This window comes from Dipodomys merriami, unplaced genomic scaffold (assembly GCF_024711535.1).
Source record: "Dipodomys merriami isolate MVZ:Mamm:240054 unplaced genomic scaffold, mDipMer1.0.p SCAF_10, whole genome shotgun sequence".
NCBI classification, from domain to species: domain Eukaryota; kingdom Metazoa; phylum Chordata; class Mammalia; order Rodentia; family Heteromyidae; genus Dipodomys; species Dipodomys merriami.
Genome location: NW_027202271.1, coordinates 37,991,493 through 38,004,324, shown reverse-complemented (window position 1 = coordinate 38,004,324; position 12,832 = coordinate 37,991,493). Strand labels below are relative to the sequence as shown.

At 37.0% G+C, this 12,832-nt stretch overlaps 1 protein-coding gene across 4 annotated transcripts in view; it reads right to left on the bottom strand.

Annotated features, from left to right (window-relative positions):
* Tmtc2 (transmembrane O-mannosyltransferase targeting cadherins 2) overlaps window positions 1–12,832 on the bottom strand; it is a 352,627-nt gene that overhangs the window by 162,790 nt on the left and 177,005 nt on the right. For all 4 annotated transcript variants that reach the window (XM_069989321.1, XM_069989349.1, XM_069989340.1 and 1 more), the window contains exon 3: window positions 9,304–10,132. In XM_069989321.1, the coding sequence (XP_069845422.1) occupies window positions 9,304–10,132 (829 nt within the window). The remainder of the gene's footprint in view (window positions 1–9,303; window positions 10,133–12,832) is intronic.

The following is a 12,832-nucleotide window of genomic DNA, read 5'->3' as shown; positions in this document are numbered from 1 at the left end:
GAGAAAAGAAGAAGAAACAGTTGTATTAGACACATATAAGGCTCATTTCTAAACAAGTAAAATTTGGTACCATTTCAGTAACACTATTTTTTTCTGTAACTTTCTTTTATTATTATTATTATTGTGAAAATACCATACAGAGGGGTTGCAATTACATGGGCAAGATAGTGAGTACATTTCTATCAAGCATTGTTGCCTCACATTATTTTTTTTTCGTAAAACAGGGTCTTACTAGGCAGCCCAGCTAGTCTTGAGCTATGTAGCCCAAGACAGTCTTTTTTTTTGGGGGGGGGTCCAGTCGTGAGGCCTGAACTCTGGGCCCGGGCGCTATCCCTCAGCTCTTCAGCTCAAGGCTAGCACTCTACCACTTGAGCCACAGCACCACTTCCGGCTTTTTTCTTTTTGTTTATGTGGTGCTGAGGAATCGAACCCAGGGCCTCATGCATGCAAGGCAAGCGCTCTACCACTGAGCCACCTTTCCAGCCCGCCCAAGACAGTCTTAAACTTTTCAATCCTCTTTCTGAGACAAACACCGAAATTTTACAGATCAGTACCTCTGTGCCTAATTTAGTAATCTTTATACAACACACACACGATAGGTGTATGCATATATTCTTTTTCTATAAATATTTAATGCATACATTTCATAGCTATTTAATAAAAGACAAAATATTAAAGAATTTCAAGAAGAAAAAATAGTGCATAAATCAATAGTTTAATCTCATTTTAATCATATGTTATTTTTTTTTAAGTCAGTTGTGGGGCTTGACCTCTGGGCCTGGACGCTGTGCATCAGCTCTTCAGCTCAAGGCAAGCTCTCTACCAATTGAGCCACAGCACCATTTCCGGTTTTCTGGTGGCTTATGGAGATAAGAGTCTCAGGGACTTTCCTGCCCGGGCTGGCTTTGAACCACGATCCTCAGATCTCAGCCTCCTGACTAGCTAGGATTACAGGAGTGAACCACTGGCACCCGGCTTTAATCATATGCCAATTAAATGGTCTCAGTAGTTTGTATCACTATTAACATTATATATTTAAGGCATACTAATTTTAGGATTAAAGGTTTTCAAATACCCACAAAATCATAAATGTTCAGCCAATGAGACATTTATTTAGTTAGTTCAGTACTGGTGGTGTTTGAACTCAGGGACTCTCAGCTCACTTGACTTTGCTTGAGCAGTATCTTCTAGCCCTTGAGCTGTCTTCAGTTGTGCTTTTTGCTGGCCCTTTTGGAGATGGAGTCTCATGGACTTTATTGCCTCCCCTGGCTTCCAACAATGATACTTCATATCTCATCTTCCTAGCCATCAGCATGCAACATACCTATTTCCTTTTTTTCTATGCAATAGTGATAAAATAGAAGCCTGACTTAACTTTCAACCATTTGTTTCTCAATAAGCCCTCTCAGTTCATATACTACAAGCTTTTTTCTAGTAAGTTTCTTTTGGGAAAAGAAAATCTGTGTGTGTGTGTGTGTGTGTGTGTGTGTGTGTGTGTGTGTGTGTGTGTGTGTGTGTGTGTGTGTGTGTGTGTGTGTGTGTGTGTGTGTGTGTGTGTGTGTGTGTGTGTGTGTGTGTGTGTATGCTGGTCCTAGGAAAAGAAAATCTGTGTGTGTGTGTGTATGCTGGTCCTGGAGCTTGAACTCTGGGTCTAGGAGCTCTCCCTTAGCTTTTGTTCTCAAGACTAGCACTTTACCACTTGAACCATAGCTCTACTTCTGGCTTTTTGCTGGCTAATTGGAGATAAGATTCTCTAGGACTTTCCCAAGTAGGCTGGCTTGAAAATCCTCAGATTTAGCCTCCTAAATCGCTAGAATTACAGAATTGAGCCACCAGCACCCGGCTTGAAAATCTGTGCTGTAACAGTGTATTATGTCAGCCAGTTGGTCTTATAATAATATAGTAGTTTCCCTTCCCGACTTAATTGGTAAATTTTATGTTTCATAAAATTCTGAAATCCTTGTAAGAAATTTTCCTCATTCCTTGGAAGTACCATGACAAATTACTGGAGAAACATAATAATATTCATTACATAATTGCAAAGCTCACTGGTTAATTACAATTTACCAGCGTTAAAGAGAACCCTGAGAATTTAGATCATAAAGTCCACAATTAAAATGTCAGCTTTCACAAGGTTTAGGGGGTCGAGATTTGAGTTAAATTTTGAGTTGTTTCCCAAACAAAATATTCTTTCAAAAACCAAAACAACGTAAAATTAAAATATATCTATCGGTTTTACACTATTGTAGGAAGAAAGATTGTGAAAAAAAAGTCATAGAGCTGAAGGAATTGATTGTGTCTCTCTGCTTTTCTATATCTATTTATGTAAAATCTTATCCTTTGCTTGAGAGAGGGGTAAATGTGGACCAAATGGGTCAGTTTCAAATATGTGCACTATTAGACACCTACCTCTGGCATCTGCGGTTCACAGAATTGCATTAGAAACAGTGGTGCTATGGCTAAAGTGTTAGAGTGCTAGCCTTGAGCACAAAAAGCTCAGGGACATCTCCCAGGCCCTGAGATAAAGCCCCACCACCGGCAAAATAAATAAATAAATAAATAAATAAATAAATAAATAAATAAATAAATAAATAAATAAATAAATGTTATACATATATAAACATATAAATATAAAATATATACAAATATAAAATATATATGTGCATATGCTTGTGAAATGTTCCTCAGATTCAAATAAGCCTGCTTATTCTTTCCATCTCTAATTTCAACAATTGCTTTCATAAAGGCTATCAAGATAGGTATTTTTCTTTATTTTATTTTTTCTGTAACTCAGGGCCTGGGCACTTTCCCTGAGCTTTTTTGCTTAGGGAAATTGCTCTTGAGCCCCAGCTCTACTTCTGGCTTTTTTCTGGTTAACTGGAGATAAGTCTCAGAAACTTTCCTACTCAGGCTGGTTTTGAACCACAATCCTTGTATTTCAGCCTCCTGAGTAGTTAGGATTACAGGCATGAGTCACCCATAACCAGCCATGAATATTCTCTTGGTGCTGTAGGCTTTCTTGAAGTATAGCAGACAAATAAAATTCTACTTGTTTACAGTAACAAAATAAACAAACACTTGGCTTTTAATCCTTGCTGCATATTCTCTAAAGCAAACAGACATGGAGAACTGATTTAACTTTAAATCTCTAGGTTTAATTATTTTGAATGTCTTTTGGCATACAGATAAACTGCCATATGTCATCATTCTTCTTTTGTCTACTCACTAATCTATCAATAATAACTTTGTTATTAATAAGGAAGTATATAAGATTTGGAGAGGAGATGGGATTGAGATACTGTCAAATCACCCAGGTGAAAAGCTCTTCAAAGATAGGAGATTACATTAAATGTAACTTAGCAAGTCAATGAAGAAGATCCAGACCCTTATGTCACCCAGTATATACCAGGCAATGCTCTAGATAGAAGGAGATTTAAAAGCAGGATCTGGAGGAGGCCAAAACCATAGGAGAGTGAGAGAGAAAGAGAGAGAGAGAGAGAGAGAGAGAGAGAGAGAGAGAGAGAGAAGCTGGAGTGAGAAAGAACTAGAGCAAGAGGGAGAGCTAGAGCAAGAGGGAGAGCTAGAGAAGAGGGAGAGAGAGACAGAAACAAAGAAACAGAGACTGAGACAAAGAGAAAGGCAAAAGTATGTAGTGATTCTCCCTAGGTACAGGAGCTAAGATCAATAGTGTGAATACAACAATGAGATTAGGACACCAGGGGATTTAGGTGAGGCCAGAGGCCAGGCAAGAAGATGTGATGCATTGAATTGCTTTGTAATAAATAGAGAAATGCTTTTCCAAGCAAATATTCATTAAAATGACTTACAAAAATGTGTTGTTCTACAAGGATGGGGAGTCTTTCAAATACAGTGTGTTTTGTTAACACGGGTGGTCATTATGGAAAATTTCCTCTTAGCTAAGCACAAAAAATGCAAAGAGTCATTGTGAAATCAGCAAACTACAGTAATCAACTATGTCTAGTATTTTCCTGACATTATCAACCACATAATGAGACAGGACTTGTGGTTTAGATAGCCTAAATCAGCTCTCATTTCTCCAGCGTCCAGATTTAAATCATAAATTAGCACACAGTCACTATGACAGGCTGTACCATCATCATTTGTATCCAATCAGTTAATGACTGGCAGCTGTCTACGGGACTCATTACTGAAGGCAGTGGTTATAAACTATAATGCTTCATAAGGCTTAAAATTATATTCTGTTAAAACATGTGCTAGACTGAAGTGCTCCAAAACTTGAAAAGACTTTCAAAGACAGAAAGAAAACTATCTCCCATCTCAGATAATCTGAAAGACTGGCTCTAAAGCATTTCCAAACTTTTGCTGGGCTCAAATAACACAACAGATTAAGAAAAATCTGCCTTAGGGAAGAATACTGCCTTTCTCATCATTGCTAAGGAAGTGAATGAAATTAGAATTATTATTAGTTTGTTATAAATAGAAGCAGAAAAATAAAAAAGGACCTGGGATCTAAATACCCTTGATTCCACTGAACAGAAGCATGTATCACTGACAGTAGTCCTGTCAATGACAGCAGATCCAAAAGTAACTCCACTCCCAATTCTACCACTCTCGTTCGCTCAGTACCTGGTACATAGCCTAATAGTTCACTTTTGCCCTAACTCATGCTTGTACATCAGACCTCTAAAACATTAAAAACTTTTTTTAGGGGAAGGACAATAACCATACTCTTACTATTGAATGTTTCCTTGACTGAATATATTGTCTCTACCCAGCACAGTCTCTAATGTTTATATGGTATTTATTAACACAAAAAAACCTGCCCTCTCACACCCTATTTTCTAAAACAAGGGTCAATGCATGCAGACATAAACTCAATAATACCAAAACTTTAGTATGTCAAATAGTGTTAAGTGCTAGGAGTAAAATGAAGATGGAAGAAGACAGAACATGCTAGATAGGACAGAGGCAGAGGGATAGCTGTAAATTTAGCAAGGTACACAATGTTCAATAAAACATCAGACTAATAAGGGACTTGGATCCAAAGATGTAAAGAAGGTGGTCTCTACCACGGCAGGAATATCTAGGGAAAGACAAGGGCAAAAGCCCAGGGAAGATGTTTCACTGGCAAAAAGAGGACATATCAAAGGCTAGAGGAGCTCAAATAATAGATTGCCTGACTAGCAAGGACAAAGCCTTGAGCTCAGACCCTAGTACCACCAAACAAGAATACTTTAAAAGAAGAGGTCAAAGAGGGGATCTAAAAGAGACAGGCAGGGAAGGCTGCTAGATTTCTAGGATTTTGCCCATTATTGTATGAACTTTTATTTTTATTTTTGGAAGAAATGAGAAGCCATATTGAAATGCAACACATGCTCTGATGTGTATTTCCACACATCAGGGGTCACTAGGGCAACTGATTAAGAGTAAACTCAAAGGATATAACAAGGGAAGCAGGGTGTCAGCTCAGACATGAAAGCAACTGGAGTCATCATTAAAGCAGGAAACACTAATGAATGAAAATGAATGAAGGAAACATTTGACAGTCATTACCCAGAAATCTACAGGGTACATCCAGAATCATAGCAGAGGCAGGAACTGCTGGTGATAGAAGCTGTTAGGAGAAGAATAAGTCTTACAAAATATACACCGAGCACTCTCCATTCAGAGACATACATTTTAGGAGAAAGGCTTTATGATAGCTTTTATAGAACTGGGGGAGGAAAGGAGACATATTCCTTTCACTCCAGTCACTTTAAGACTTCCTCTCCATCAGAAATGGGACAAATAGAAAGCCAAGGAACACTTTTGAAGGTCACCAACCAGAGAAGCTGAGATTTAATTCTTAGGTAGTAGAAAACCGATAGCCAAACCTATAGGATCTCTGTACAAAGGTAGTGAGTTATGGCTGAAAGATGCAAATTGTAAACTGAGAATACTTAGGATAATTAAAAACAAGGACCCCAGAGGAACTTGCCACTTCTGGAAGGGAGAACTATCACAGACATTAAGTACAGTCTGACTCCCATCCAGATGAATATAAAGCTTACTCTAGAGTGTCAGCTCCTCTTATAAAATATACCATGCCTGATGTAAAATTTAGAAAAAAAATAAAACATAAGAAAATGGAAGCTGACAGGTAAAAGTCTTAATGATAAATCAAGTGAAAGATAATGGTGGCTTGAGATAGAGTGGTAACATCAGAGGTGGTAAGAAGTGATCGATTCTAGATACATTATTGAAGACACAATAGAAAGGAATTACTGATGTAATGGCTGCGGAAGAAGGAAAGGAAGAAAGAAAGCCCAGGCAACTCAGATTGTTGTCAATGCTGCTGGGAAGATAGAGTTTCTATCTACTGAGATGGTAAAGGCTGCAGGTAAAGCAGTTAACTAGGGCAATGTGTGGAATACTGATTTCAAGGTCTTACTAATTGATATGTTAAAGGACTTAAATAATTCTATTCAGCTATGCATCCACTTAACTAATAATATTTTTGGAATGCTTAAGCAGTATGCCATATTTCAAGTGTTATGGAAAAGACATGGAGGGTCAAAAATTGTTGTGCATGTGTGCAATCCCAGCTACTGGGGAGATAAAGATAGGATGATGATAGTTAAGGCCAACCGAAGTAAAAAGTCAGTTGAGCCAGAAGCTGATGGCTCATGCCTGTAATCTTAGCTACTCGCTTAGATCAGAGGATAATGGTTTAGCCAGCTAGGCAGGAGGGCCTGTGAGACTCTTATCTCCAGTTAAGTATCAAAGAAGAAGAGCTGGGAGTGGAGCTGTGGCTCAAGTGGCAGAGCATTAGCCTGAACAAAGGAACAGTGTCCAGACCCTGAGTTTAAGGACCAGAAAAAAACAAAATAAATAAATAAGCTAATTGATACTATCATAGAAGCCTGTGATAATGCCAAATACACAGAAAGAAGTGGTAAGAGAACCAGACAAACATGTATGGCATTATCTGATACATAACTAAAACAATCTTTGGCTCAAGTAGTAGAGTGCTTGCATAACATTGCAAGACCCTTAGTTCAAACTCAATCACTGCAAAGGAGAATTGACAATAAAATATGTAGTGAAGGAAATAGGAAATGCTTAGTAGTTCTGTAACTGAGTAACTAGATGAAGAAATGACTGAATACTTTAACCATGTCACCAAAATATAGACTCACTTCTATATCCATTAGCAAGCAGAATAGCTATGGCTGAAAAGTATCTATGGAGTTTTAAAAATATTTTCACACATTCTGGAACAGGGAAGACTATTTACAACCTGCTCTCTGAGCATCTGCCTTCCTCCTTTTTCAGGAAAAAAAAAATAGCGAGATACTTGGCTTCCTAGAATCTAGATAATATTTCCCAGCATTTCTTGTGGCTTGGCGTGGCTAACGATCTGTGAGAAAATGTGGGGTGTGCAATTTCAGTGAAAGGACTTGGAGAGAGTGGGTATACCCAAAGTTTGCCCTTTGTCTGGTATTTCCTGCTAGCTGAAGTGCTGATGTGATAATGAGCCCTCCTGGACTACAGGGACAGGGTGACACCACTGAGAGGGCAGGGGAACAAACAAGAAAAAGCATGGCGCCATCTTATCAGCTCTGAGCTGCACATGCTTAGGTTGTTACATTTCTATCTTATTTAACTCATGGCTATCATAGCCCTTTGGAATAGGAGTGTAGTCCGAAATTTAACCAAAAACAAATTTCATAAATACTCAGGGTTTTGTTTTTAATTCTTTACCATGGATGTGTTTTGTTTTTGTTTTTGTTTTTGTTTTTTGCTGGTCGTGGGGCCTGAACTCTGGGTCTGGGTGCTGTCCCTCAGCTCTTCAGCTCAAGGCTAATACTCTACCACTTGGGCCACAGCGCCACTTCCAACCTTTTCTGCTTATGTGGTGCTGAGGAATCGAACCCAGGGCCTCATGCATGCAAGGCAAGCACTCTACCAATGAGCCACCTTCCCAGCCCCCATGGATGTTTTTTTAACAAGTCTATGGCAACATAGACTTATTCTATATACATCTATCAACCAGTAATGGAAAACAAAACAAAACAAAAAATGAAATAGCTGAAAAGTATTCACAAAAACAAGTGCAACAAATTTTGCATATTTCATCACTGAGGCTTGAGAACTGCACAGCTATACACTATGCACTAGCTCAACATTAATATTTCTATTTCCCATCAAAATCTCTGCAACCTATTAGTAAATAAATAGAAACAATTCATTCCTGGCTGAACACAATGTGTTAAGCCACACACAATGTTCACTGAACTCTTGGCTTAATTTGTGCTAATCAGAGAAGGATGACAAAGTTGTTTCTAAGTGTCTTGATGTTTGGATCATATCCAGATATGTATTAGTAAGCCATCTTCATACATCTTTCACCTTTGGTATTTGAGTCTTAATAGAAAATTACATTGGAAGGACTAGCAAAATCCACGTTCAGAATGTTATACAAGCAACCATAATGTCAGGAATAAAAACATGACTCATGAAGAGTAAGGAAATCTGGCACAATTTACCATAACATATTTCTACATCAAAACTGTACACTTACTTCTATTCAACTGTTCTCTGTCTCAAACACTATTTAAATTGTTTAAACCAGAGGAATCCATGTTCAAAGTGACCAGCTATTTGAATTTTTCTTTAAAGGAAATTTAATTCTGCTTTGGCTATCAATTTTGAGACTTGCTCAAATATTTTTTAAACCTAAAGCAATAAAAGTAAGGTTTCACCAACCTTCTCATTCTATTGTTAAAAGCATTAGTTCCTTAGGTGAACTTAAGAAATCTTAAATAAGGCTGTGCCATCTCAGCTTGGCAACACACATTATTTAACCTCTACAGAGCTAATAGTGAGTTTGTTCCTCTACTCACACACACTGACAACTCCAAGACACCACTCCAAGATGCAGTGGTAGTCTTTCCTCCAGGACTAGCGGTGTTCCATCAAACAAGGATTGGAAAACACAAGAACTGATATGTACAGAGATAACCTGACTCATTGCACAATGAAAGAGATATGCATTATTAGTCATTTCAAGTGTAGGAAGCAAGTCTTGTTTTCTAAATTCTTGTGCTATCAATTCAAAATAAGACACATTCTAATTCTTCTAGATAAATCTTATCAGGAAAATATTTCACTAACTACAGAATTGCTGGGTATGCCTCTACAAGTCTTATAAAAATAATGAAAGGCATTGGTTTTGCATGAAAGGATCTCTTCTTCTGTATGACTATGTGTTATGAAGCAAAAGGATAAAAAGGTGGGAAGTGTAAACGGTCCAAGCAAAAGCATAAAATAAAATATTACCTTTAGCTGGGTTTACTTTTATCCCTGACCTATAGAGCATTTCCTCATTCTGCCAGTCTCCATTCCTGATTGCAGTCTTGAGTCCGTAGAAAAGAATTAGTGTAGCTGTAGCATAAAAAATCAAGCTCTTGAGGAACCGCTTTTGGACTTTGACATAAAGGGCTCTGGCACCTACTGTAATCAGGAGGCAGAAGCCCATACTAGGAATATATAACACACGCTCTGCAATTACAAAGCCAACATAGAAAAACAAGTTTGTGGCAGGAATAAAGGGTATTATCAACAAAGATAAAGACAGAACAACAATGTTTTCAGTAGAAGGGAGTTGTGTTCTCGGCGATACATTATTTTTAATGCCATTTTCTACTTTGGATGCAAAGCTGGGCTTAATCTCTGAGTTCCGGTACTCCACGTCAGAATGGCAGCTGTGTCCATTTGCATTCTGCTTGCCATTTATCACAGCATTCTCATTGCATTCTCTTTCTGAGCTCGGGCTCTTCAAACCATAGTAGGCAAGGAGGAGGAGTCCAGTATAGAAGGCCACAGTGTGTAGGTTTCTCCCATCACAAATTGTTTTGAGAAGAGGCACGGCATCCATTGACCAGTCGAAACTGAGAGTATCTGGGCAGAGCAACAACCAGAAGTTCTTGGTTGGCAAATAGAAGAAGGTGAGTGTGCGAGCCAGGAGGCTATCAGAGTCAGCAGCTGGGTTGTCTGAGTTGGAAAAGCTTGGTGGTTTGTTTCCCATCCAGTAAAACCGGGCACCCAAAAGGGAGGTCCCCCAGAAAGTTAACAAACTAATGCTGAGAAAAAGAGACAAGTTCTTCCTCTGAAACCAAAAGAGAGGGAGAGAAATAAAGATCATCATCAATATGGCATTCGTTAACATTAAGGGGTAAAACATATATTTTATACGAGCAATTATAAAACTGCATTATGTCCCAAATATAGATCCTCATTCTTTTCCTATCTTTTAAATACGTTCAGAAAAAAATAATAACTTCAGAACAATGACTGTGGAGTGTTAGTTTTTATCTAATTTGAAAACTGTCTTTCATTCTTCTTCCTTTCTAAAATACCAATAACCAAAGATTCAAAGACCTGCCTGATAAACAGTAGGTCAAAAATATTTCTCTTCTTTATGATTTAGGTGTATGGTTTTAAAAAAAGCATATAAGAAAATATAAGATATAGTAGGATCCTATTTAAAGGGCAGTAATGATATTGAGCTATGTCCATTCCAACCTGAACTTCATTGTCTTGAATCTCCTTGCAGAATGTATAAAATAGGCTTTCATTGGCTGCCACATCCTGTCAATAACATCAATGGCATCTAGCATGTAATAACACTTCTCATGATTTCCTTGCAGATTTTGTTTTTAAATAATGGCTTTACAAGAATCATCCTCATCTTCAGAAAGTGGTAGGTCTGTCTGACCAAATGAAATGGTGAAAATCCTCATTATCTTCTCTCTGGGAATAGCTTATATACCCTTAAGATATTGTATGTAATTTCAGCATTTCTAGAAAATAAATATTCAAAACAATAATACATTAGAAGCTGTAGTAATTTGATAACTCACTAACTCAGGCATATTCTTGAGTAATCAGTTCTATGAGGAAGATACATATTATTTGGTGAAGATCAAGAGAGGAGACTTTATGGATAAGACATAAAAAAAATCCTGATTTTAAAATAAGTTGCTAATTTTGAAGTATGACCAAGACCATTCTAACACATCCTGATGTGGAGTGATTGAAGATGGGACCAAATTATTCCTTTCAAAAATATTTTTAAAAATGTTTCCTACAAGTTCGAGGCTAGCTTGTTTCAGAATAAAGTAATAAAAAGAGCTGAGGATGTTAGCTTTGACATAGGCCATTGTTTAGCATAAAGGAAGGCCACCTGTGTTTCATTTCCTGGCCACATAACAAAACAAAACAAAAAACATGATAAAGATGTGAGTAGTGAAAAACTATTCTGTGATAAATATTTTAAGTACTGGAAATGTAATTTAAAATGAAAAAGAAGTAAAATAATCACATTTACCAATGCAGTACTTTAAATTTTAAAACTTTTTTATAATACTTTCCATTTAAATTAATAAAATAACTAAGATCAAGAGACACTAAAGCTTCTTAAGTGAAGCAGCCCCATACACACATTCTAACTCCATAGTGACATTTGTAAGTGTGAAATTAATGCACTATGAGGGAGGAACTAAACCAAGAAGCAAAGCTGCTATTAAAATGCTTACAATGGAAGAGCTTTTACAGTCTTGTCATCTACTACCATGAGTAACTGAAAATTCAAATAGAAAGTTTCATTCCTCTTTAATGCTTCTCCTAGAAATTAAAAAGTTATCACATATAAAAATGATTGTAACAAAATCTAATCTGTCTGCTAATCTCATTCACTGATCCTATGAATCTTTTTTTTCCATCTCATTTTACTTAAAGCCTTAAAAAGCTTATTTTTTCATTTAGTCCCTATGCTCTGATCTAGAGATTAAATCAAAAAATGAGTTGAATAATCCCAAAGTTCACCTTAACATTGCTTTTTAAAATACTTTTAATTTCTTGAGAAGAAAGCTCACTATGTGCTCAGATTGGAGTTTAACTAAAAGTCCTCCAACCTTGAGATATAGACACAGCTCACTCTAATAGGCTGCATTTAGATTCTCAGTTCTTGGTTGGTATATTCAAACTACTCAAGACAGGTGTTGCTTTCTGAGATAGATAAGACCCAGGTAATCTAGTGAATTAATATCTGTTATAGGAAGCATTAGCAAATAATTCAATATTTACCACATAATTAGTCCATTCAATTAATGAAATCCATTATGAATGCTGGGTAGTGGTATATCTCCTTATCTACTCCACAATGAATATATATACCTGTTATAAGATTAGTATTCGAATTTTTTGGAGTTTTACCCTCTATCAAGAAAACATGAGTGGAGGGGGAGAAGGAAGAGTCAAAATGAATTAAAAAGTAATTTTCAAACATGACAGTCCATGAACACCAGCTGTCAGCTTTAAAAATACAACTGCCCTAATCCTGGGATGGTAAACTAGGTGCTGCAAATACAGGCACAGCTGATCATCATCCTGCACCTATAGAAGTCTAATTCTCAGTACTGTCACTAAATTTTCTATGAGATTCCTACTTTCATTTCATAGAACTGTGGTGTATAGTTTCCTAATTGTAAATAAATAAACAAGCCACAATGAGACAGAAATAATATTTCTCCCAGGTTCTAGAATGCATTGAATTCTTCATATTACAAATGAGTTGTCAGGAAAGCTGTCAGGATGTGAGAATATTATAAGTAGAATTATAAACTGAAATAGTCACACAGAAGACAGAAACTGACAACAAATTTTGTAAACATTTTGGAGGCAGGATGAAGGGTGCATTACTTGGACTGAAATTCAGGTCTCTACCTTGTGATATAAGTTTCCTACTAGCCCTTAAATCTCTCAATTATGAATCACAGAAGGCAAAATAATCCAGTAGAAAGGTTAA